This window comes from Temnothorax americanus, unplaced genomic scaffold, assembly GCF_048541705.1.
Source record: "Temnothorax americanus isolate GAGA-0224 unplaced genomic scaffold, ASM4854170v1 Scaffold11, whole genome shotgun sequence".
In the NCBI taxonomy this organism is placed as follows: domain Eukaryota; kingdom Metazoa; phylum Arthropoda; class Insecta; order Hymenoptera; family Formicidae; genus Temnothorax; species Temnothorax americanus.
The window spans coordinates 4,457,951-4,485,819 of NW_027509242.1; the positions used below are offsets into that span (position 1 = coordinate 4,457,951).

Consider the following 27,869-nt stretch of genomic DNA (forward strand, 5'->3'; position numbering starts at 1 on the left):
TCCGACCGCGTGAAACATCGAGACGTTATCGCACTATTTACACGGTTTTAATCAGAATTAGTAATTGGAAATAAATGCAAAAATATATGTATATGTATGAACATTTAGTCGAGCTAATACGAGTATCCTCGCAGGTTCTGTTTCTTTTTTTTTTCTTTCTTTCGACCGTCCGCGCGAGTCGCACAACAGCCACTCTTCTTCGCGTGGTCCTCTCTCGAAACATCGCCGCGCCGTCGGCAGAGAATTATTTATCCTTAACTAAAAACCATTACGTAGCAATTAAACTTATGTACTATTGTCTTTGTTCAAGATATCACTACGCCGAGACATTCACTGGTATGGCTCCCCCCGTCCTTTCGGTTTTCTCCTCTGGGGGAGAAATCTCTCGCTGATTATGTTATATTTCGCGCGTGTCTGCATTTCGCGCGGCGGTATCCGTTTGCGGTGAAATCCTGGCGCGATTAACGGGATCCGCGACGATCGAATTGCGACCTCGGGCTCAACCCGTCTCGGTCGAGTGAGTCTGCATTGTCGTTATTATTCGTCTTTTGTTTCGTAAATGCACCCCTAAACGCATCCCTAAAGTGAAGACGCAACTTCGGCAACTCGATGTATCCGCGGCGAACGAAAAACTCGGATCACCAAGAAAGTCGGAATTATACCAGTAAAAAACGCAAACATATGCAGGTTTTTTTTGTTTTAATGAGCGACCGATCGCTTTTGATCGCGATTGACAGTCGTGAAATCGCAACGCGGCGAACGGTCATTTAACATACATTGTATACGTGTATATTTCGTATTTATCGCGTGTAGAAGGTAAACGTATATTAAAAGGTCGGTACGAACTATCTACAGTATTGACTTCAGGATCGGCAGTGAAAACTCCGTTTTCTACGACGTATACGACAGTGCTCGGGTTCATTTTCCCCATTTTCGTTGGAATTACTCAAGGGGACGACAATCGCAGCGCAGTTGCGTAAATAGCGCGATTTAAGTAACTTAAGCGACATAAATAACTCGAAGTAATTAAAGCGCAAGTGATTAAAGCGCGAATGTGACTTATGATATGCAAATTGTGCGATTATGCTAATAACGTACTCGAACGGGTCGTTTCGCGTTTCAGAAACAACGGAATGGTAAAGTCCTCCCGCGTGTACTTTTCAACAAATATATGTAGCTTAAGTTGCCGTAATCTCTCTCTCTCTCTCTCTCTCTCTCTCTCTCTCTCTCTCTCTCTCTCTCTCTCTCTCTCTCTCTCTCTCTCTCTCTCTCTCTCTCTCTCTCTCTCTCTCTCTCGCGATGCGTAGAGTAATCCGAAGTCAATTGAAGAGTGGAAGACGAATGGCAAGAGAAACAATTTGAGTCGCTACGAAAGAATAAAATCTGCAAGTTTTCATGCTTGCAGAAATGCAATTTGTCAATTGATAATATAATGTAATTCTGAATTTATGTTACAAGAGATTTGTTGAGTAACGATAAAGATATCCGTATTACAGAATGTTATGTACAAATTACCAGGAGTAGAACACGGATATTTCTCTTAAATTTGGAGATATTTCGGAAACTATGTATAACACTGTATTAAAGAATTCTCAGGTATATAATAGATATAACTATTTCATCAAAATTTCGGATTACCATATTTTGTGGCCAAGATATACTTTCGCGTTGTTGCGAAGAATTCGAGTCTACTTCTCCAGATATACAGCAGCAGATTAATTAAGATCGTGATCCTTCCTAAAATTGCAATTGACTCCAGGCTCTCCTATTCATTCGCAAATTTCTGAATCTCTTGTAAAATACGAGATAATGGATTCACTGAGTATTTTTGTCATTCAGTGCTAAAGATGGCTGCATTCTATAACTTTAAGTGTTTCATCAAGCGAGACTCTCTATCGAGATTGGAGATCAAACTGCCACATTTAACGCTAAACTCGGCTAGCACCCGTAGATATCGTGTAGAAGGAGACGCCGTTAACTTAAATAGAGGATCGTAAACGACACGAATGGAGAGTGGGAAGGGAAAGAAAACTTAATGTCGCTGCTATCGGACTCTTTACGATTTTCCATGTATACACCTCTTTTGTAATAACGATTGTCTCGCCTCCCTCGGTTTCGAATCATCGGGATGAACCGACTCATCGACGCGAAAGTAAACAATGGACGGTCATGACGGATATACCCACTTTTGCGAGCTTTAAAGGGGCAGTATTGTGCGATCATTAATTAAGTGTTGTAAATATTTTAGAAATTAATATTACTGATCTTGCGTCGTGATCATAAAAACCTAATACCGATCAAATCGGTATCTTGAAACTAGGATAACCAATGTCAAATTGGAAGACGGATAGATTTGTGCATTAAAAAAAGCTTGCAAGAAACAGCTTGCTTTTGCTGAGCTAATTTTTCAAATAAAGATTGGTGTTTTATGAAAAAATAATGTATATATATATATATATATATATATATTAAATAATTTTGTATAGCTATATATATATATATATATATATATATATATTACTTGATATATATGCTACAGACATATAATTTATATCTTTTTAATGCTTGAAGATATATGATAACAAATATAATCCTTTTCTTCTTGTTATATATATATATATATATATATATATATATAGAGACAAGAAATAAAAAAAGTGATTTGAATGTATTTTTTCTTCCGCGTTTTAAATATGATACCATAGCATGATATTGGCTATTCTAGTGCCAAAAGGGAATATATTCCATGATATTTATAGTGACAATAACGTCAGTGTTGATCGTGAAAATTTATGATTGCACACTTGGAAATTTGGAATTGGCGTTTTGGCGTCAGTCACGGTCGGAGCGAGGAAGAATCACTTCCCGTATTGATATTTCAAAGATCCTTCGCGAGTTTCCCGACAATTATTGATACCAGCATAGTGATATCTAAACATAATCGCTATGACGAAGAGTGTACTCGTGCCGACGTGCACGAAGCAACCGAGGAAATTATCGCGGGGTTGTTCTCTCGTCTACCTCTCGGATTATGCGTGTATTTACAGAAAAAATATACTTTCCTCAACGATCGGTGCGTCGATTTGGAGCTCGATCGTTCGATGCATCGTGATTACGTCGCTGTTTAGCGAGTTACGCTAAATAACGCTAAGGCGAGCGGACAAAGACGAAGAGTTTAGAGCGCGGAAAACAATAAAGATGAAAGGAGGAAGGGGAAGGCAGAAGAACAGCGGAGGAGGTACGGTAAAACCATCCTCGTGCTTTTCGGGGAATGCTCGCGCGTGCTGGCGCGCGATCGTTCCCTCTTTCTCTCCTTCTCCAAGATCGCTCTTCGTCGTGCGTTCAATTATACATACATGTGTACCCCTAAGATTAGAATTCAATCGCGTAGGAGAGCCCCACGCGCGTGTCTCCTCTCGTCTAGAAAGTAACCGCGTGGAAGGGAAAGGCTGTTTACAGCGTGAACCTGGTGCACCACTCTCTCACTCCCGCATCAACGTTCTTTATCTCTCTTTGCCTCATGTCTCTCTCTCTCTTTCTATTTACACACCTCGCCGTACTTTCGTTCTCGCGCACCAAACAGTTTTCAAGAGATTGTTCGGGCGCATGACGATGAGTGGCAGGGCCTTCAGCCGCGACGCCGTCGTGCGCGAGCCGTCGCCGCCGTTTAGGGAGATGATCGGTGATAACGCGAACGACGTGGACGATTCGGAAGAGGAACCATCATCGCGGCGCACGGCGTCGTTCAGAGACGCGTGCTCCTCTCCGTGACCGTGGCCGGCCGGCGGTCCTCGTCGTCCTCGTTTTGGGCGACGGCGCGATACTTGCCGCGCGTCGAGCTGGGCCCGAAGATCGGCGAGCCTCAGACAAGATGACCGTCGATGTCGGAGTAGGTCGGCGTCGCCGCGAACGTCGACAGCGGATGGCTCTGGCAGGACGGCGGCGGCGGTGCCGGATGCGAGTGCGGATGCGGATGGGGCCCGCCGTTGTTGGCGCCGGCACGAGCGAACGTGGCGGGCGGCGGCGGCACCGACGGCGGTATCGGCGACTTGGTACCCGCGGTCATCACGGTGACGTCGGGCGGGGGCACGGGACGCGGCAGCGTCCTGGTGCGCGTCAAGGTGCCGGTGCCGGCCCCCGTCATGTGTCCACCCATTATGTGACCCGTCGAGCCCATGGACGAAGGATAATAGGGCCCGCCGGTCGGATCGATCGCGGGCGGCGCCGGACTCGGATTGCCGTCGTAGCTGATGTACCCCCGGCCGCCATTGTCCATCTCCACGCTGTAGAAGCTCACGTCGTTGGGCGGCGCCGGGCTCGGATTGCCAATGTAACTCGACTTTGACACTGTAACATTAGATGACGGGACGTTAGAAGGTGTCGGAAGTTTACATAGACGTTAGATGGCCGAAGAAACAATGACGAGGAATCAGCAGGCTCCATGTATGTTATTGATACGGTTTGCGTCACCGCGCCCCATCAAGTTTCGCGTTTGGAATTCCAATATTTCTTAATATTTTATTTCCAATGACCAGAGAAAAAAAAAAAAAATGTGAATAGTTTTTTTTGGTATATCTGAAAATGTAGTAACTGAGGAGTATATTTAAAGTTGTGAAGTATATGAAAAATGTAGTGGTTCGCGGTTTATGTATTTATATGCGTTTTAATTATGAATACTTACATGTGCCCGAGAGAGTCCCGCTGGCGGTGGTCCGCTGCGGTGGCGAGTCCATGTTCATGGACGTCTGCATGTGATTGCTGCGACGACCGAGGGTGCCCTGATGAACCTGCATCTCTAAACCGCCTTTCCCGAAATCCTGCATAGTTTGATCTATTAAATACGTGCTAGCTGCGGTTTTGCGCCCCTCGTCCTGTTATACAACAAATTAAACGACAAATTGATTTGTGATTTGTGGTCCGATATCCGGTATTGTATTTTGCAAACAACAGGCATGAAACGGACTTTGGAAGCTAAATCTATTTGTCTTGAAACTTTGCTCCAATAAATCGCAAAATCCCTCTTATAATAATACAATCAATATACATATTATTTATGATATATAAGAGAATTATTTTGTTATACACTGTTCCTATAATTAGAGATATTAAATATAGATTTAAAAAATATTACTTTTTGTGTGCATAATTTAATTGTTTTTTTTTTATTATTTAAGCCCTTGTGTTTCACGCCCTCCTTTGTAATTAATATATTAATACAAGTTTCAACAAGTGTTTTCTTGTACTTAAAAGATCTTATTCAATGGAAGTACGAGTAGTGGAGTGAGAGTTGTTTATGATAGCTTGTTAGTATCAGAATACTGACAATTAATCCGATAACACTTTAATCGTGATAATTAAATTATACATCCAATTTGCGTTTGTTAACATTTACAATCGGCCTCGCTTTCATTTCAAATCTTCGCATTAATTTTACAAAGGTAATGGCAATAACAATATCTAAAGTATCTAATAATTACTTTTACTAATCTAATTAATAATATAATCAATCTATAATAAGACTGTAATTAGCGATTTATCAACAGTATATACTATTATATCATTACAACAAATTAATAACATAATCATAAAATCCGTAATCGCTTATATATAATTAGCGACACTTAATCGAGAATCAGTTTCGATCGTTAAGTCCAAATAATTCTAATTAATCGAACGGCGTCGTATAATCGCCGTGGCGTGTTAAATCAACACGCGATCGAGATTAGCCGCGTTCTCCGATATTGCGCTTCCCTTCGTCTCGCATATTATATAGCTACAGTTATGTGATCTAAGATAATCTATTTATTAAAAGACATCGTTTCAATATTGTTTACTCTTTCAAAGTGCATCGCGCATGCGATTCCCACGTTAATTGTGGGATCCAGTAATTCAATATAAATTTCATTTTCATCAATCTTTTTAGAATTTAGATTTTAGATCGTAGTTCGCGGTTCGCGGAGCGGCGTGAATTAAAGTTGCCGGCGCGCGCTTCGAATCTTTCCTCAACGTTTTGCGTTATACACACGTAACGGACGTCAACGTGCCGAAGCATCGATTTATTGCGATATTTACCGTGTCGCGATATTTACTCATCCCGGATGCGTCGCGCGAGTGCGAAATAAACGGAAATGCCGTGAAACGATGGGCGATCATCGCGTTGTATTAACATGTAGGTATACGCTCGCGCGAGATTAATCGCATCCGTTCGACGTCGCGTTACCGAAATGTTTTTCTTCGGTCGAGTTCTCGTTCCGCGTTATTCACGCACTTCACAGTCTATTTGTTAAAAAACGCATTTATTTCGACATTATAGGTATACTCATTCGGGGCTCATCGCCGCCAGTAATTGAATAGATATTCGTATCGATTGTGGCGTTTAGTATACCTTTTAATTCTTTAAATAGTATATGTCGACTCTCCGCGGATCTGCGTGAAGTTGAGCGCGTTTCCCGCGAATCCTTCCCAACGTCGCGGTGCACCGTGCAGTGTGCACCGTAATGGCATCGAAGAATCGGTTGCGTCTCGCGCTACTTGCTCGTCCCGAACGCGTCGTAAGTACAATAAACGTCGGAAGTGCCGAAACAAATAATGGATGAGCATCGTATTGTATCATATTAACGTCATATGTATGTACAATGATGATTAATCGGATCGTTCTATTTCAATTGCGTCTTTTCATTTTCGACATTCGCGCGGGAGGCTATAACTATCGAGACGGGTTATTTCGTTATCTGCTCTTCTAAATAGCGCATCGGGTCGATCAGTACTTATTGTTTGCGATCGCTAATCAGCTCGATTAACCGTCTAATACCCAGATTATATATGTTAATCGTCATCTATCGAGATTTGTGTCGCGCGACATTCGCGAACCGGCGTGAAGTTGTCCGCGCGCGGCCCGAATCTCTCGCTTGTTGCTCACTTCGTAACGACCGCCGTTATATCGCGCGTAATGAACGTCGAAAGTTGCGACCGGACAGAGGAACGCGGTCGATCGTCGCCTTTTTACGTTTGTTTTTCGTTGTCGCGAATGCAATAAACGCCCCAAAGGTGCCGTGCAAAGTGGCGGGCGATTGTCGTGTCGCGTTAATTAGCATCGCCGCGACCGTAATTAGCCGTATATTCATCTCAGTGCGCTATTCCGATTCCCGCGCGCGATGAAACGAAAACGGAAAAATGCAGGCGACGGCGTAACGACTCTGCGTGGTAAGTAAATTTGTTCGATCGTTCGATTAAATTACCCGGCATTGGGCCGATTTCACAGTCTCCGATTAACTTTGATCTTTCGATTAAACTCACTCTTCGCCTGCTCTTTCTAAGGGGGACAGTTAGAAAGAGATGCAGAGTGAGTTTAATCGGAGGATCAAATTAATCGGAGACTGTGAAATCGGCTCATAATCACGAAAAAGCGAGTTTACCGCGAATCACAAAAAAATAAGCTATACACACGTTATATGTGTGTTCTCATATCGCATTCTTGCCCGATCAATAGTAATAAATTTGATATTTCGTGCGTGCTATATTCGTTAACTCTATCTTTAACAGAGAGAATATAAAATAATAAAACAATAAAAAATAATAAAATAACTTTTTGACTAAATAACAAAATAATGAAAACCGAACGGTAAGTAAATAGAAATGAAAAATATAATTTTTATCAAATTTGCAAACGATTATATTTTTCACTTAATTTCTTTTGCACGGAATATAATTTTTCTCTCACTGAATTATTGTTTCAAAAATGTTTCAAGTATCTCTGGGTTGATTACTTTTAGAAAAATAATTTTTATACGATAGATATATTTTGTATTCTGTGTGCGATAAAATAAACATAACTTTTTTATATATGTATATAATTCTTGTTTTCATTTACAGATCAACGTTCTGCGCTGATATTCAGTTTCACATCATTTCGGTGAGTCGTATAAATCTTTTATTGCTGTAAAATAACGGATTAATGCGAGAAATTGAAACCACCATATCAACATTTCTTTCTCTTCGCGATCGAATGTTAACATCGATTACTTCATATCTTGTTACTCTCTCGTTACTGCTCCTACTTCCATTGTATGCGAGGTCTAACGCTACTGCGAGAAAGCAGGCGAGTGTTTAATGATTAAAAAAGCCATGTTAGAGTGGTCTTGTGAAGAAATTTCGCAGAGAATTTACGATATCAAAAATATCTTATTGGATTAAGATGTTGCGAGCGTTTAACACTAAGATTGTTCTCATCATAGCGCTATTTTTTAAGAGAGATACGTTAGATTTTACCTGAGGATAGTTACCTTTAGCCGAACTCTGCGATCGAATGACATGAGATCGTCATGATATAAATATGTGACGGTATATTATAAAAAATATCGGGGCTTTATATACGAAAATAAAAGTACGTGCTATGGTGTGCCAAAGCTGCAAAAAATAACTGTAATTTAAACAAAAGAGTAACTTTTCGAATTATTAAAGTTAGCTTTGTAACCAGAAAGTTTCTACAGATTTGACTGTGAGCATGAAAGCAATTTTTAAATAATCGATAATTGAAATAACATCATGCTTAATGATGCGATGCAAATTATTAAAGCTAAAATTAGGAGCAAAGAGACAGTATCGTTAGGACAGTCTGCTCATTATTCTATTATCTAACACAACATCTCGCGTTAGAACGTAAATGGAACCGTAAAAAAAAAAAAAAAACAGAAATCAAATGACGGGTAAAAGAAAGAAACGAGGAGCAAAAAAGAGAGAGAAAGAGTGGCGAAAGTAATAGGGGTAGCGGAACAGAAAAAGTGTTGCTAGAACTCAAACCTACCCTCCGGAATTACTTGTTACTAAGAACATACTGACTGATGGCACTGACCACGTAATCATTAGCGTCGAAGTTGACGTCGCTCTTCTCGTCCGACATCGAACTTAGTTCGCCGGTCATGGTGTCGCCGTTGACGGTGGACGGTGCATACATATCCGCGGTCTGCGACTTATTAATGCCTATGCAAAGATAACACGTGGTGAACATGTGAATAGCAAAGCGAGACGTGAATAGTACAGCTAGGGCCGCACGCGCAGAAGACGAATGTAATTGAAACGATTTAACTTAATTTTTTTTAAAACTAATTACACATGCAAATCGCAAATTTTCTTGATACATGAACATTTAAAAAGACACAGCAATAAACCAAATGTGTATAAAGTTATAAAATAATGAATTCATTATCTTTAATTAATTGCAATCCATATTATAGAGATATATTTATTATAGTATTATTAATCAGCTTTACTTAATTTACATAATCTACTGCGGTACTGCGAGTTATTTTCGTTTAACTTTAAAATCTCTTTCAAAATTTATTAGGAAAGTAAACTGGACTCATCTTCTGCCGCGGCTGTAGCCAAACGTTGGGCTAATCTTCTAAATTGAAGCGCGTGTGCGCTAAGTATTATTATTGGTCGCAAACTTACGAGCTTTATTTCGTTTTCGTATTATGTACCACAACATGATGAAGACATTAACGATAAAAATGATGACGGAAGTCGCCGCTAACGTATAGATATAATTCATCGGAAAGTCGCCCTTTTCCGAGAGGACGTCCGGTAGGTTTTCCTCTTTATTCGGGCCTAGGGAAATAGGAGAGAAAGAACACATGATAGATATTATATTTACCAGCACGCTGGACCTTCTTTTTCGACTTTATTGTAGCAAAGACTATGGTTGCGGCAATGAGTAGGCAAGCAGAGGCGGAAACAGTGATGATAATGACGATGATGTACGAGGAACTATTCTCGCTTGATGTCAACTCGGTTGGTGGCGCCTCGCCTGTAACCCAAGCCAATGCCCCATCACCGGTTTGTGTTATTCATGCAACGAGTCGGTCTACATTGTTAGTCACACGTTCAACTTCGAAATCTTCGGCTATTGCGGAATGCTGTAACGCCGCTAATATGATTTGCAGCCAGTAATTAAACAGGTCGAATAGCAACTACGTACTTGCTTATTAATTATTTCCCCTTAAACAAAAGGCAAGCAAGTAACTGTTTGGATTGTGTTTCCGCACCGGTGTAAAATAATTATAACAATACGCGGCAGTTACGCGCGACAATTCATACGGTTTTGACCATAATTGCCTTGTCAAGCCTGTAATTTCTCTATCTTAGAAGCGTTGGGAAAAATACTGTGTCAAAAAAATTTTCAAAGCTAAGCGTCACCGTACTGATATTGACCATTGGAATGAAACATGCTGAAAATCACTCTGCATTACACGTATGATATACTTGTAAATGCTATGCTATGTAATGTCCAATGTACTTTATTACAACTAACCCACGATATAAATGCCATGCGAACATTCACGAAATACACTAAATGTACGTAACGTAATACATGATCAACCTAATTACCGAGTACAATTAATTACGTGGATGCGGGGCAATCGCGTTTAATTATGTCTCGATGATCTGCATAATGATTTAGCAAGCTGTTATTTTCCACTATGTAGCGTGAATAACGATGTACTGGTCTAATGCAGATAGATACTTCGCTCATGAGAAAAAGAACAATCATAATCTCCGTGAGAATGAGCTTCATGATTATGATTTCTGTAGATTATGCTACGTCGTAATGTATTGGGAAGTCGCTGCTTTCGAATTACGGAAGCGATCTACGGTGTTTAGCGGTCTACAACTTACGAAGCGTCTGGACTTTGAGGAGATCCGGCAAGAAACCGCTGTCTCCTTTCTCGTTGATGGCCTTTACGCTAAACACGTAATAAGTCCCCAGCGACAGGCCGGATATAGTGGCCTTGTACTCGCCGGGCGGGACGTCCAGGTAATAATAGCGATCCTCGTAATCCTGCGCCAGTCGCCATCGTATCTGATGGGACGTCGACAGGCCGCCGTCGAAACCGCGCTTCCAGGCTAACGTGACCGAGTCGTGCGTATAGTTGTAGACCTCCAAGTCGCTCGGCTTGTCCGGCGGCGACGTGACGTCCAAAAGTATGTCGTCCGTCGACAATCCCATTTTGTTTTGGGCACGACATTCGTACTTGCCGTAGTCTTGCGACCTCACGTGATAGATGGTCAACATCGTTTCCGAATAGAGCTCCGACAGCTAGAGAACGTAGAGGAGCTTAATTTGTTACTTTAACGTTAAGGACGCAAATATTATCAAGACGTTAAAATCAGAAATATATTTCGGGTATATAACGCGCTTTCGAGTGCATAGTCTTTGTAACGACATGGTTATTATTTCTCTTGGCAAAATTTTAATCGGGTGTCGCGACCTCTTCACAACTTTCGAATTTACAACGGTAAATATCTTCTTAACTATGTCCGACATGGAAATTCTATCAAAGTAAAATTCGTTCGAAGTTAAACGAAGAACAAGATTTACAGTACGCGATACAATACTGCGGAGGCTCTAAAGGAGATATAACGGTAAAGGAAGTCGTTATTTAAGAGATAAGTACATCTTATAAAGCGACTTACATCGCTGTGAGTGATACTGTATTTATCTTCGGTTGCATTCGGCAATAAAGTTTTCCCATTGAAGATCCAAGTGAAACGCGGCAATGGAGATCCTCGCGCTTTGCAGAACAATTGGACGTTTATTCCTTTGTTCGCCGCTGCCTTTCGCGTCAGCGGGGTGTTCGTCATTTCCGGTTTAACTGCGCATAAAAGTAACCAGTAAATTCCTTATTACGCGCACATTCCGATACGTGAATCGCGCCGCACGAATATATTATGCATATATTACGCGTGTATCTATAATTGGTTTTTCTGTTGAGATGCAATTAAACGTCGACATTTTTGCAATTATAGAGTCGATGATTTGAACTTCTATTATTGACTATTGATTATCATTGATATTATATTTACTGAAACATAATTATTGCAATATTAATATATAATATTTAATTATTAACATTAATAATTAGGACACTTTTCACTGTACTATTATTAATTGTTTACTGTATAAATATTGAAACTAAAAGTCAATATTATTAATCACACGAATTCTCTCGATTCTATGTTGCCAGTTTATTTACATGCTAAATGAATCGCTCGCGCTTACTTTTTTCTAAAAATATAACAACGATTATATTTTCAATTAAGTCATCATTATTATATGATACATATATATGACAATTATAGCTAAATGACAATTTTTATCATTCATTCTCAATCGCGCTTAAAAATAAACTTCCTACTTCCTACTTCGATAGTATTACTATTATATATAAATGATCGAAATAAAAATTCTTGAAAATACTCTACGTACAATTCGTAATAAATAGAATAGGATCCGATGTTACGTTGCCGATGCCGTTGTTGACCTTGCATCGATACTCGCCGACGTCTTCCTGGCTGGGATATTCTATGTGAAGGTACGACGTCCGATTGACGAAAGACGTCGAATAACGTCCCGGCAGTTCAGGATTCGATCCTATTTTCTGCCATGTGACATACTCGTCGCCGATCGGGCTGCCGTCGACCTCGCAGAATAGCTTCGCCTCGATACCCGGTGGATAAACTATCCCCGACGAGGAAGTGCGCTTGATTTTAGCCGGATCTGCGGGATGTCGTACGAGCAAAACGATGAATTGTAATTCACATGTTAGAGAACAACTTTGCGTATTAAAGAAGACTTTTTAAAATCACTTGGCGTATAAGAAAATCATTAATCGAGCAAAAGAGAGAGAAAGAGAGAGAGAGGATTAAAGAAAGATTAAAGTAATTATAAGAAATTGAGCAAAATATTAGAGATAGGAGAAAATTGCGACGGATAATCGATCACCTGTAGACACATTAAAATTAATCCAGAAATTTTTTAAGACGTCAAATATTACTTCTTTTATAAAACGAAATTAATCGCGATAATATCGTAATAGAATTTATTTGCGCATTAAAACACGCGGGTTGTATATTGTTTACTCACACTGCACGGTCAGATTTAGCTGATAAAAGGTGGTTCCCTCCTTGTTCAGCGCCTCGCATATGTACGTGCCAGCGTCGTGACGATCCAATCTCGTGATATTTAGCGTGGAACCGTGCGCGGTTATTCTCTTACCGCTGCTACCCAACGGCAGACCATCCCTCGTCCACGTGTATTCCGTCGTGTTGGGATTGCCCCTCGCCGATACGGAAATTACAAAGGGCTCTCCTTCCGAGCCAGTTAATTCGGAAGGGTCTAACGGCGAAAATATCGGCTTGTCTATGGAACAAGAAAGAAAAAGCAAGTCACGTTATCGTGTTTTACTTCCGTCATATCTAATCGGGCAAGATGTTAAAAAATAGCTTCGAGTCGACATACATTTGATATAATTTTCAAAAAAGTATTGTCGTGGAAGAGAGGCATTTTTTATAACTTGCTATTTGATAAAACTGTGTAGCTTCAGTTTCTTCACGTTTACGCACAACTTTGAATGTTCGTTTCACAGTTTCATTTCTTTCATTTCCTGCGCATAACCATGCAATTAAAAACGAAAAATTCAACAATTCGTTATTGTATATTCGAGCAGCAGAATTACAATTCTAGAAAGTATGAAAAAAATGTAAAAGTTTGTTTTTACATATCTATCTATTATATAGTATGTATCTGTTTCATAGAAATTTCTTAATATCACGCGCGTATCGGTGTATATTTTTAATATATTTTTGCAACAAGCTTATATAAAAATAAATAGCAGATTAATTTTTTTCCCTTCGCAATCTCACCTATATTCTGCATTCTTTTCAACTCATTTGTAACCCGATTGATTGTTATTGTACGCCGCAGATTGTTATTGTACATACGAGATATCGCAGATAAATTGCAAATAAATTTATGCAAGCGCAATTCGATATATGCAGGATATATTGTGGACAGAGACAGAGAGAGACAGAGAAAGAGAGAGAGAGAGAGAGAGAGAGAGAGAGAGAGAGAGAGAGAGAGAGAGAGAGAGAGAGAGAGAGAGAGAGAGAGAGAGAGAGAGAGAGAGAGAGAGAGAGAGAGAGAGAGAGAGAGAGAGAGAGAGATGCACTATACCGCGCATTCGCGCTCCACAGAGATTTCCGGGTTGAATGCACTCGCGCGCCGGGCACCGATCGTGCATGCGTGCTGATATCTCGCCAGGTGTGTAGATTATGTTGTTAGGAGCGATCTACTTAGGTCTACACTCACACAGCACGTCCAGCGTCGTCGCGTCGTGGCTGGATCTCCCCAATTCGGCGTTCTTCGCCTCGCAGGTGTACACCTCGCCGTTCATGTCCTCGGTTAAGTCCAGCGAGAGCTCAACGGACGAGAGGTAGCCGCCGTGTAATCCGGGCTTGGTGCTGTTCCTGGCGCCGGGCACCGGTATCCCGTTCTTCCACCACGACATTTCAGCGGCGGGATTGCTGCTGCTCGATTCGCAGATTAGACGTCCCTCCTGGCCGGCATGAAAATCCTGGGGCTCACGGTTAATCTTCACCCTCTCGGGCGGAACTGAAGGGGGTGGAAAGAAAGTCGACGGTTCGCTGTTTAAAATATTGCCGTATAGCTGCCGCCGAGATTCGCGACTCGCGACGCGACGTTGAAGAAAAAGCGAGTAATTACAGCGTCGTTCAATCATGTCTATGCGCTTAGCTTTTCTTATACCGGAGAAACTTGACGTCTCTCCCTCGATCTAAGTGAAGCCTCGCGATAAAAACACAACAAAAGGATTCTGATAATGAATATACGGGATGAGTATCATATCTTACAATAGACTTTCAGCACGAGAACTTTGAGCATGGGGATCTCGGTGGCGGAATTCGTCGCCTCGCATCGCACGTGGGCATTGTTGTCGGACGCGTTGACGAGCATCGTCAGCTCGTTCGAGACAGCGTGATTTCCACGCTGTCTCACCGTGCCGAGTACCTGCGATATAAGACAATGTTAATATAACGATCTACGCGGTGACACGGGCATCAAAATATTTAAATTAATAAAGACCAAAATGATCGCAAAAATTGAAAAGCTTTAAAGTGCAAGAAATGAATCTATATATATATATATATATATATAGATTCATTTCTTGCACTTTTAAAGCTTTTTAATTTTTGTATGTTTATATATAAATGTTTATATATATATATATATATATATGGCGTTATATATATATATATATATATATATATATATATATATATATATACATATATATAACTTGTAAAATGTTTTAAATATAAAATCACATTTAAAATGGATAACTTTTACGAGTTATAAATTTTCACCATTCTTGTTTGAAATTTCCATCTGAGAAAGAGTTAATATCGTTAATTTCAATAATTATTACAATTTCAAAAAGCGAGTTTTGTTTTAAAATTTTCTATTTATTTAAAATAGGAGTTTTAATCTGTGGATGCACAAGATCGTTTTCGAATATTTAATCAAGCGTTAGTTCGGAGAAAAACATTCTGAGACTGGATAATCTAATACAGAATAATTATTTCCGTTATTGTTGTTTCTTCAATAATTAGTGCAACTTTTGAGGCTAGAAAAACGAGGAAAGACTTTCTTGCGCTTTGGAGTTTCTTTTGAGTCTGTGTGATAATTCGCCACAACTAGATTTACGACGATCCCTTGTACGAGCTCACGTACCTTACGGTCGTTCTTGTACCATGTTAACGTGGCCAACGGATTACCCGCGGTAGCGGTGCACATGAGTTTCAGTACCGTCCCGGCGACTATCGTCGTGCCCTCCTCGTATCCAGTGACGGTTAGTTTCGAAGGTGGATCTGCAAGATGTATCAAATAAATTCGCGCGATCACAATCGGTCAATTACTTGTTAATTACTTGACTATTCACGCATTATGAATCTTTGACATTTGTTATTACACTCTCGCACGATTTAAAAAATATCTCCATCAAAAGCCAGGGCGCGAATGAGAAGAAATGGATTTATGCAGTAGAAAAATTTTGTAAGCCAGAGACGAATGTGTGGTGAAAAAAAAAGAAACACGAATTTTTCTCCTTCATTTTTATCACGTCACACTTCGCACGTTTGTCACTCGTCTCTCCGCCTTTTTTGTCGACTTCGTCTCATTGTTCGTTCAACATTCGGTAAAGGGCTTAACGATAATTTGTAAGGATTATTTGTTGAATCCAGTTACATTATTGGACACGAGTGGCATTCGTTATTGCAGTCTCGGATTGCCGAGCGGTATATGGATTGGCGGCCACTAATTGTTTAGTATATTCAGACAGCGAATAATTTTAATGCATGTAATTACAAGCTGAAAACGCAGTTGATTATACAAGGATTATTTATTTATGGCGGAAATTAATGTCGGTCGATTACGGTTGTATTATTGCGAGCTAGAGTGTATCACATGCGCGCCAACATGACGTAATGTCGAATATGTTAAATGAATTCTGGACCATCGGATTCGCGAGATCGCGCGTTCGTATGCGTGTTTCGGGACCACGGATAACGGCGGCGCGGTCGATTAATTTGTTGCCGCGTGTCGCGAAGATGTCAACGGCAACACGGGCAACAACATCGTTACCAAATTTTCTAAACAATGTTACAAATTGTAGAACGTTGAAGCAGATGGAACGCGATATCTATTATTTCGACGATGTACTCGAAGAAAAAATATGTGTGCATTACAATATTTCGTCTTGGGGAAATCAATCTTTATTTTTTTAACTTATCTTAGATAGACTCATCAGCTTTACCCATTTTATCATACGCGTCGGAATTGTATATTGTCTGTGACAAAGATAGCATTTTTGACCGGAAGATAAAAGGAGAAATACAGTCTCCATACAAATGTTATTAAAATTATATTAATGTTCAAGTTTATTTGAAAATAATGTTAATGTTTATTTGAAAATATTAAAATATGGCGGGTTTCTCTTTAACGAGAATATCCACGAAAAGGATTAATCGCATTCACAAATGAAGCCCGAAGAGCGTAAATATAATCAACTGAAAATTTCGTTTTTCATTTCAATTAAAGTTAATCCTATCTCGATTTTATCTCAACGAAGATTTATTTGATATGCGCGGCCGCTGAAAAAATTAAATATCGTCAATTGGCAATTGAAAGGTCCTTCCGAAAGATATCTCACAGCAGTTCCGGTACATCCGTAGCACGGTCCTTTGACGCCAGGCGGAAATTAAATTTTCGCCGCGGGCGAGAAGCGTGCTGGAGTCTCTCGTTACAACTGCAACGCGCGATACGCCTCTGCGTATACCGCGAGTGCTCTAGCGAAAATTGTATATACGATAGAGAAGGGAGGAACGCTCACATATCACGTTGATGGTGTGCGTGCCGACCACGTTCTCCGTGAGCTTGGCGTTGGAAGCGTGGCAGATGACGACGATGCTGCGGCTCTTGCGATTAATGCTGAACGTCACGTTCGAGCTGGTGATCCAGCCACCGTTCGGCGCCGGCTCCGTCTTCGAGGCGTTGCTCTCGAAATTATGCCCGTCCACCGTCCACTTTATATCCGCGGGCGGATTCGAGTTCTCCGTCGTGCAAGTAATGAGCACCTGGTCGTCCGCCTTCGCCTCGGTCGGGCCGTTGATGTTCACCTCGGAGGGCGCGACTGTAGGCAAAATCGCAAAAGTAAGCGCGTGAAAAAAGCTCGAATTAGTTCATCCGAACAGCGGTTCAGAAAAATTCACGGTGGAAATAGTATAGATAAAGAATGGATATAAACAGACATATGGATACCTGATGATTGATTTGGATATTTAGAGCAAGAACAGATAGAATAAATACAAACGCTTAGCGGATAAAAATATGTATATCACGATAGAGAGACGGATATCAGAAAAAGATATTTAACAAATAACGAGACTGTAATTTTGATAATCTATATTAAGCAAATCTCCGGGAATTGAAAGTCACCGAGCTTCGAAAAACTAATGTCGTTCCGCTGCGTCGTCAATTTTCATTTTTGAAACGTCGGTCGTAAAAATATGAAATAAAAGTTTACCGACAAGCTGTCAATAACTGCAACTATACGGTCGACAAGCATTCGCCCTTAATCGCGAGTATATATACGATAAGCCAGCCACGATATTTTCCACGAGCTTTTATCCACATATATCACGCGAACATAAAGTTAGCAAAATTTCAATTTGGGCACGGGAACGTATAGCCTCGACGAAAATAGAGAAGCGGAATTATTTATGCGGTTGTTCCGTCGGCAAGAGATCGTCCATACGCTGTGCAACCTTACGTCGCGCAATACTACGCCTTTGCGGTAAAGTAATGGTGAGTGCCACAGACAGGCACCCAGGCAACGTTAATATTCTAACACCTTAAATACGTCTCAAGTATCACTCGCGAGAATATAACGCATTCTGCAAGATTCAAGAACGGAAAAAAAAATGACGTCGTATAAGAGTAATAAAATTTCCACATTTCTCTATTCTTTTTTACTCCAGTTTTGGAGGAGATTCATTTAAATTTATATCAATTAAAATTAATCGCCCTTTAAAATTAATTCAGTATACGATAAACAAAATAAAATCTGAAGTCGTCGAACGTAACTGTGGATAAATTAAATTGAGGTATTTTGCGCGATTATTCGTTTCGTATTAATATAAAAAGGATCATAAAATATAATTACATATAGACGGAATTAAAATACACGCGCTGCTAAACGTGTTAAAAATCAAAGCCTATTATTCGATTCGATTAACATAAGAGACGATAATAACATGCGATTATATGAGGGGTGGTAATATACAGAGAACGAATGAAGGGTTTCTCGGAACGTTTCTCTAAATGCAATTTGCAACAGCTTTTACCGCTACCTAATTGCGCCATAATTATCGCAGGCGCGCGCGCACACACACACACACTTACAAAGCACGGTGAGATCGACATGCGCTTTCATAGGCTGCACGCTCATGATGTTGGAGATTTCGCATCTGTACCGAGCCTTGTCATCCTCCGCTCGTGCTATGAACGAGTACACGTTCTCGCTGACGCTGGGGCCACGGCGATGGGCCGCCGTGACCTTCTCGTCGTTCCTGTACCAGACAATTTCCGCCGGCGGGTTTCCGCCGCGTGATCGGCAGGCGAGCTCCACGTTTTGACCGCGTTGCACCGTCTCACCCTCGGTATAGCCCTCTATGTACGGTTGGCCAGGTGGATCTGCGAAGGCAGGCAGGTAGACGTCGGTATATTGCGCCGTTATTATTAGAGGCTAACGAAACTTATTTGAAAACATAATCCGGATAATTGGGATCGAAAGTCAGTCTCAGCTCGAATAACTCAAAGAGACGACGTGCACGCGAGATTTTAGAAGAGCTCTACACACGGATACCTGAATCTGCATCGCGCAGATTCTAATTCGGTATATCAGGCGAATTGCAATTCATCCCGAGGATTATATTACATAATAAATTCAACCTAACTTGTTACATCAATTTAAGTGATAATTGAAAGCGACGCTAAATAATTTCGCTGTTACCGCGATCTCTAAATTGACAAAGTTACCGCAGTTCTAATTTGACTCTTGTTATTCTATCTTATATTACATAAAAAGCATTCTTTCTGCAGTTCACGTACAAATGAGACTCGCGTCAGTTTCCTTAAATAAAGAGAGTCGCAAAATTAAAGAGAGCGTAAACTTGCAGAGGAGTTAATGTCGATTTGTTTCGGTGATTTCGGTAACGCTGCGATACAAACTCTAATTTTCGCTATATGCTTTTTTCACGACAATATGTCGAGTACGTTGACACGCTACGGCATAAGCGATCACGCGAGCGCGTTTCTATATAGCACACCTATGTCCGCCGTATACTTACAGAAAACGGAAAGTTTAATGGTGGCCCGCATAGGCCTGTCTATGGGTATTGCCGGGTGGCTGGCCTCGCAGGTGTAATCCATCCCATTATCGTCCGCCGTAGGCATGATGGTAATGGAACCGTGAGTGTCGTACTTGAGCAATTCCTTCGTCTCTCCGGGCTTCTCCTTATCTGCAACATTGTCCGCGCAAATCGCGAAATAAATACCACCTGCCACCTGCTTCCACTTTATAGCCGCGAAATTAACTATTTCCCTTCGATTATCGTTTTTTTTGTCTTTCATGTTACTTGAAAGAATTTCCGGAATGCGGAATAGCAAATTGCCGTATGGATTCCAGTTGCCATTTACTCTTATCTCATAGCAGCAACGTTAACCACTTTTTCTTTTTTTCATTATTGTTTGGTTGCACGCATTGAAAGGGAATTGTTATAGAAAAGACCTTTTGTTTTGTAGCCCACTTCTCTCTGATTTTTTTTTAAACTTTTTACTTACATTGATATTTTATTGATTAACTTTCCGAAATTTTTCGAAAGCAAAAAATTGCTTTCTCTTTGTATTACGTATATTTTGTGGCTCTTTTAAATTTTGTAATTAATTTTAAGTATACATTTAAGAAAATTAGAATATACTCTCGGCTACATCGCGTATTTATTGGCAAACGTTTTAACGCTTATCAATTTCAGCGCGCGATATTGATTCTTAATCGAAATTCAAAGCGCCTTAATCACTCGATTATCTAGCTGCAAAGATATAGTCGAATTAATTCGAGACTCGCGGAGAAAGTTGAATTATTCATGGGCGGCGTGCATGAAGATAACCTGTAATTTACATTAAAGTTGCGAGTAAACGCAACGTTACGTTAGACAGATATACGCGACGTATTTCGCGACGTACCCTCTCTTTTTAAATCTCCGTTAAAAGCTCCGGACAAGCTTTTACGCAAAAGCGCGACGCACGACTCTTTATTCCGGCGTGTTGCAATCTACACAGTTTTCGGAATACACGACGGGGAACACAAATGCTCTCAACGCAACGGCGACGGGATTTGACTGGATGCGTATAACGGTGTCGGAGAAAGATTGCTGCATGGCTATTGGAATGACGAGCGAGAATGCGAGCACGCGTAACAAAGGAAACGACGACGATCGCGCGATTTATATTTCTGCACATATATAGACCTGCGTTTCACGCTGTTCGCAGCCTCGCAGTTGTTAGATTGTAATAGCGCACATCTAAGATGTATAGCGTTAAGACGATTCAAACGTTTCTCGCATCAATTACTTACGGAAATGTAAAGTTGCGTTGAGTGACGTTTGACGTTACGCTAACGTCGGATAAGACATTCGAAGTATTAGACAATTTCTCGCGAGGAATGGAGGCGATTTTTATCGCGCGAGTATAAAATGAAACGTTATTGTGTCGTAAATTTCGTAAGAGTAGCCTTATTCACGACTTACAAAGATAAGTTCATGGGTGACACGCGATTTTCGTTATATACGGCGCTTTGCAGGATTTAATCGTTACTTCCTGTTTTTAAAACATATTACAAATTGCGACGGAATTGATGTTCACGTTACACCGAAAGGAATAATATTAAAATACGATAATGTAAACCTTCCATCGAATAATCCGCTAAATGTAAAGGGCAAATTTGTTTTAAATACTTATAAATTCATCGCAGTCTCTGTTTACGTGTATTTTCCAATAATAAATTCGTGTTACGCGATGTTCGTAAAAGTCCTTCTCTATATGAAGGTGAGCGTGCGAGCTGGATATACGCAGCATTCATGAAACGATGCAGCTAAATTTCTACAATGTACATACGTTGAACTCTCAATCATACGTTTAATTAAACAATAAAACGGTATTCAACTGAAATTTTTATGCAAACGCTGCAGTGATATTCTAATATTTTTATACGATGCTTATTTTATGTTAAAAAGTTTCTTTTATTATTATTTTTTAATTAAAACTATTTGGCGCTATATGTATAACGGCTTTACATTTTGTAAAATTTAAGTCATCTCCTTTTCTCTCACTTTTTCTCTTTTCTCTCTTCCTTTCTTCCTTCCACTAGATACTGATTAATATTTCATCACCGACAAGAAATAGCAGTTTCTGCATGCATTCATTGGATATTCATTCGTTCATTCCTGCTCATCGAAATAGTTAATGAAGCGTCTTTATGCATCACGTTCCGCAAAAACTTTTCTTATCTATACTGTCCGACCGCGCTACGAACTCGCATTTGCAAAAATTTTAGTCGTATTCATTTCACGAACACCCCCTGTTCATCGCGTCGCGTCGCGTCGCGTCCCTTTTCGTTTTCGTCCGCCCTATTTATCGATGTTCTTATCGGGGATATATTTTAGCCCCGGGTGCGCGCCCCGGTTGGGTGGTAAAACGGCGAAGTCGGCCGATGCAATCGTTTGATGTCTCGTCGGGCTGTCTCCGGCCGAATGTAAAAACGCAAGCGGCAGCGGCGCGAGCGAGGAGACAGGAATGTCAATTTCGGTAGTTGGAACGCGGCCAGGGTTGTGTGTCACGGGATCGATCGAAGATGCTCTTGGCAACTGGAAACGGCGCTAAGAGGAAGAGGCGTCTCGACGCCCGCCGCCGCGCGCCGTCCCAATCTTTTTCCCACTTCTATACGCGCGGCGTCGCGTCGCGCGGTCGAGCTTCCGACGAAACGCGAGATCACTTTTATTCGCCTCTGAATATCGTGCGCCGGTGGCTAAGCCGGATCTAGAGCCAAGCCAGCCGAGCTAACGTGCGCGAACGAACACGAATGAACGGCTCGCTTTATTCAACGAGAGCGATCGGCAACGCTATATATAGCTATTCATTCACTAAAGTTATTCATTCACGCTCGCTTGTTTAGTCTGATTTTAGTACTGTATATATTCACGGTATATCGTCTAGCTTGTGATTACGCGATGGATTGGATTAACTTGAATAATATAAAAGATCGTAAAGAACATATTATAGAAAAAACGTTGATTTTTTAGACGCCTTTTCTTGAGTCTTTGAATATACACAGTAAAAAATTTAATGTTCCAGAAAGTCCACTCTATATATATATATATACATTTTGTGTTAAAATAACTCATTCATCGTGTTATTTTAACACAAAATTTAGAGTGGATTTTCTGGGACATTAAATTTTTTACAGTGTAACTGTAATCATATAAAAGACTCTTTTATACAATTCATGCATTTAATATTCATTCATCTATGTGTCAAAAAACAAATAGAAATTTTTTTTTTTTTTTCAATTTTTCTTCTGATTACGCGAAGACACAAAAATAGAGAAAAGATAAAGAAATATGTATATTAAAATGAAACTGCTTTGGGTCAATAAAGCAGATCCTTTAAAAAATGATCCGATTAAGTAAGAAGATTTTGTATGTTCCTAGATACACTTGTCATCAATATAACATATTTATTGAAAATGCAACTTATTAATCTGTCGATAACTGCTATTATCACTCATTTTATTAATAAAAATTATTTATAAAGGAAGAATTCAATCAATGTTCCCCCATATTTCCACAAATAAAAATGTAAAAAGAAACAAATAAACGGCATGTTTGCAACAGTTATCTTAAATATATTAAAAAAATCAATATTGACAAGAGGTATAGTGGCAACTCAAAAACTTGTTTTTGTGCGTAACCGAAATAATTATTTATATTCGGTGGCGAAATTTAATTAGACGATACCGCGTTATTAGAACAGAATTACGCTTATCTGGCGAATACGTATAATGCGGCGCGGCGGTCATTTAATCCTCGTCGCGTAATAACCATGATATATTCATTCGCGCGCGGGATTATCGTAATCGAATATCAACGTGCATATAACAGGATGGCGTAGCTACTTACCGCCCTGGATGGAGATTGCGGCGATAGTGGTGTCGCCGTCCTTGAGTATTACGTTTCCGCGGTACCAAATGATCGAGGCGGCCGGCTTGGCCGCGCTAACGACGCACTCTAAGCGTCGCGACTCGCCCACCTTCACCTCGATTATCTGTTTCTTCGGGTGATTGCTAATCGCCACTTTCTGCGGAGGCGCTGGAACAGGAGAAAACGTGTTTTTTAATTTTTTGAGAATTATTTTTATATGTAAAAATTTTATATGATATTTTTGTCACATGGAAAAATATCTACCTTTAAAATATAAAATTTATCGTATAATAACGCAAGAAATGTGATATGTATTTTTATGATTATATGAACAGTATTTTCGTTGATAGGATCATATCTTTTTATAGGAAGAATCTTTATTATTTACAATATACTAAATTTCTGATTCAGAACATTTGAGTCGTGCGTCACTCTATTTTGTTCTTATTATATGTACACATGTACTTTATTGATTTAAAAAATAAAGCAGCTTGCTCGAGCTAGGTATTCCATATGTTAATATTCTAGTTTGCAATCGATACTCCTTAATGAAAACGAACCGGACGAACCGTTCATTTTTTATAATCCTCCAATATTCGATTTTAAAGTAACTGAATCTTAAATTAAGATCCTACTTAAGCCCACTGGAAGTTAATTAAGGAATAAGATCCTCTTATCTATTATTAGCTTCGAATTTTGCTTCACGGGAGAATTTATTTTCGCTCCTTCGAAGACTATTTTATATACACAGCGTTTTATATACAGAATTACGCCATTATGCAATAATTTAATAGCGTATTCTGTAGACGAGTTAGAATTGAAAAATTAATAATAAATAATCAATATAAAAAATCTAAAGACCCCTATATTATGAGACAGAATCCTAATATGAGATATTTTAAGCTAAAAGCTAGGCCTTATATAGGCCCCATCTTTTGATTCCACCATGTAAAAAACCCGCCATCTTATATCAGGATCCTGTCTCATAATAGGGGTCTTTCTATAAAAATATAAAAATAAAATTAAATGTATAAAAAAAATAAAGTTTAATGCAATTTAAGCTTTCAAGTTATACAAGCAATCAAAGTTGGCCAATGCATAAAATTTGCGTTGTCCGTAAATCATATCGATCTGTTACTGACTTTTTACAGCTTGAGTATTTCACGTAAATACCTTTTCGTTCAAAGTGACGTAAATGCTACTCTTCGAACAAACGTCACATAAAACGCGTAACGGCCTGTTGTTTATTCGCAATTATTTCGTAATGCAAGGAACGGAATATTCGCGATACATTATCGTACATTTATTTTATAATACCTTAAATACATCGTGTCCATGTCGCGGCTGGCACGCAATGCTCGGCGCTCCGTTCAGTTACGATTGTTTATTATGGTGACAAACGCGCTGTACGCCGGTGCGCGATGCGTACGCGTGTTCGCTTTATCATATTCGCACGGCGAAGCCCGAACAAGACGAACGCGCGCCACTCCACGTGTCGTCGCATATGTACATACACAGATATTGGAAAACTTGTGTTAAATTTAACATAAATCACATGTCCCAAACGGTCCACTGAAATTTTTGTGCTAATTCAACATTATAATACACACAGAGAAAGAAAAAGTTCTTAATTTGAAAATATCTTTAGTTTCAACGTGGAAATCTTGAAATAAGATTATATTGCGTTAAACTTGCTTGAAGGAAACTTGCTTGAAGTAAACTTGGTTGAATAAAGTCATTATATAGTTCGACAAAAAAAAGTTAAAATAAAAAGATAAAATTCTTATAAGAAGATTAGCAGACATGTGTTAAATTTATCCATGAATATGTTGATTATTTAACACAAAAACTTCAACCGGCAGATTTTTTCACTTTTCCAACTGTGTATCTATTCCTTGAAACTTGAAACGCAATCATTCTCAACGATTGGAAATAACGATCGATTAACCCTTGCGATTCTCGTGAGCGTATATCGACGGATTGTTCACAGACACAGTTATCTCGCGATTTATTCGTTCGAAGTACGCTTCTCGAGAAGTAACCGAAAATGGAAATTACAAAATGTGCTTTTACTATATTACTACATATTCACGGACGACTGTTATATATTTAATGCTTACTCGCGTTACACTTATGGAAAGTACTTGGCGTCGACTTGGCGTCGTATATTCCGCGTCGTGCTTTAAATTTTCAGCTGTTTAAACGTTCAACTTGCGTTATCGTATTGAGATTGCGAGGTAATGATGTACAAGTGATCTTGAATCGAGCGATTCAAGCCCGGTACGTCGATTATCTATCAGTTCGAAATACAAAGGAAAACGGAATACCTATATTCGGTATATTTATTCTATATTAAATATTTCGTGTGGGAGCAAAATAAACTGGTTGACGCGCGCGCTGCTGTAAACAAGATCTTGTGCAAACAAGATGACCTACGTGCGACCGAAACTCGAGGCGCGACCGTTTTTCGCGACAGCGACACAGCGACACGGCTGTCTATCAACGTAAATTCGGTGATTCGCCACAGAGTCCTATTATACCTCCGCTCCCGAATTCCCTCGCTTCACTAACTGACGAGACGTCGCAAGAGTTAAGCGATTCGTATATCTTTGTATGATCGTGTCTTTTCGCGTCGTTCTTCTGTCTCGATGCGTAGCAAAGTGCATTAATATCACGTGCGATTAACACCGCGAGAACGCCGTGTAAAATGCTACAGCGTCATCATGTATCCTCTGGTAATTAGCGCGCGCGCGATAACTAACCGTGTTCTTGCGAGTGAATATCTTTCGAATCAGCAAGTAACGTAGGGGTACGCGATTTATCATTTATTTATTACAAAAATTAAGTAAAGTTATTACAAAAATATAATATAGATATATCTTGTTAGGCATATATTATATATCGTCCGCGCAATAATCATATTTTGAAATATTCGTTTTAAGTGTTGCTATAATTTAGATATATTTGTATTTTATAGATCGAGACATTCTACGAGTCAATGGTTTCGTGCTGTAATCCTATACTACTGCTTATACACATCGTATCGGTGAGTACTAAAATATTTCTTATCTGAATCGTTGAAGTGCAAAATGGATTTGTAATAAAAATTACATATTATATCATATGTACATAATGTGTAGAAGCAGGAAATATCAGGAAATAATGGAAAAATTTAAAGCCTTTTCTCTTATTATTATTAACATATAAAATTTAAATTTGCAATTGTAACAGACGCAGCAATAAAATATAATATGCATATATAAATTTTCCGTAATATTTATTCTTTTAAACTATTTGATTTTTGAGCTCATTACTTTTATGCTCATAGTCATATTTAAAAAATTAAAATTATGAATATATAATTGTAATATCAGATCCACTGCTCTTTTTTTTACAAATGGAAAAGGCAGATTAATATAAATATTTAATCCTGGAATGTGCCTATATCACATCGTACATTATGCAATATAATATAATTGCAAGATACATGAATTATTTGAAATTTTACAGCTACATAAACTTGCTTATAAAAACTGATTAGCATTAATAATGTTATTTTTATGTATGTAAATGTAATAATGTAAAAATTTAGTAAGAATATTATCTTCTTTAATTTATTTTTTGGAAAACATTCTGAATAAGATTTTCAGGAAACGCAATTAAGAGAACATCATAAAGAATATATATTAACGTTATTGGCGCCACTTTGGTATCGAGTATAATACAATTGATTGAATTTGTAATATTGCTTGGAAAAATAGTAAAAATAAGAAAAAAGAGAAATAAAATTGTAAATAAAATATCGACATATTTTAGCATGTAAAGGATAAAATTCCTTTATGATGTTCATATCTCATGAAGATCATACATGGAAGAAGATTTATATGGTACGTATACATTTATATGTGAAATATAAAAATAAATTATTATCTATAATTAGTAGGAAAAACTCGTTAATATTTAGGTGGGTTATTTTTTTCCTCTCTTTTCTCTTCTGACATTAAAAAAATAAAATTTGAAGTCTGCGTTCTCTCTTCCAAGATTTTTAATTATACATATATCATAAATATAACGCGACCAGTCTTTCATAGCCTTTCCATTGAAACTAATTAATATTAAAATACTTCACTCAAATATCAATTCATATAAATTCATATATTATTTATAACAACTTGTATTAAAAATATATACCCGACATCGTT

General features: G+C 39.2%; 1 protein-coding gene and 1 long non-coding RNA gene across 4 annotated transcripts in view; one reads left to right on the top strand and one right to left on the bottom strand.

The window, feature by feature from the left end:
- Positions 1-2,579: 2,579 nt before the first annotated feature.
- Positions 2,580-27,869, bottom strand: part of Sns (sticks and stones) — a 279,018-nt gene continuing 253,728 nt past the window's right edge. The window contains exons 4-18 of one of the 3 annotated variants that reach the window (XM_077420590.1): positions 23,647-23,835; positions 19,762-19,932; positions 18,815-19,105; positions 17,244-17,543; positions 15,587-15,723; positions 14,707-14,863; positions 14,147-14,449; positions 12,923-13,198; positions 12,266-12,556; positions 11,473-11,651; positions 10,675-11,095; positions 9,653-9,805; positions 8,852-8,979; positions 4,682-4,871; positions 2,580-4,347 (exon numbers count right to left, since the gene is read on the bottom strand). In XM_077420590.1, coding sequence (XP_077276716.1) covers positions 3,863-4,347; positions 4,682-4,871; positions 8,852-8,979; positions 9,653-9,805; positions 10,675-11,095; positions 11,473-11,651; positions 12,266-12,556; positions 12,923-13,198; positions 14,147-14,449; positions 14,707-14,863; positions 15,587-15,723; positions 17,244-17,543; positions 18,815-19,105; positions 19,762-19,932; positions 23,647-23,835 — 3,671 coding nt within the window. In that variant the 3' untranslated portion in view covers positions 2,580-3,862. Of the gene's footprint in view, positions 4,348-4,681; positions 4,872-8,803; positions 8,980-9,450; positions 9,607-9,652; positions 9,806-10,674; positions 11,096-11,472; positions 11,652-12,265; positions 12,557-12,922; positions 13,199-14,146; positions 14,450-14,706; positions 14,864-15,586; positions 15,724-17,243; positions 17,544-18,814; positions 19,106-19,761; positions 19,933-23,646; positions 23,836-27,869 lie in introns of those variants that run through there. The other 2 variants (XM_077420580.1, XM_077420599.1) reach the window with 2 other exon arrangements.
- Positions 5,598-26,714, top strand: LOC143905297 (uncharacterized). The gene is made up of 3 exons (XR_013259161.1): positions 5,598-7,203; positions 7,873-7,912; positions 26,645-26,714. It is a non-coding gene; the product is annotated as an uncharacterized LOC143905297 (long non-coding RNA).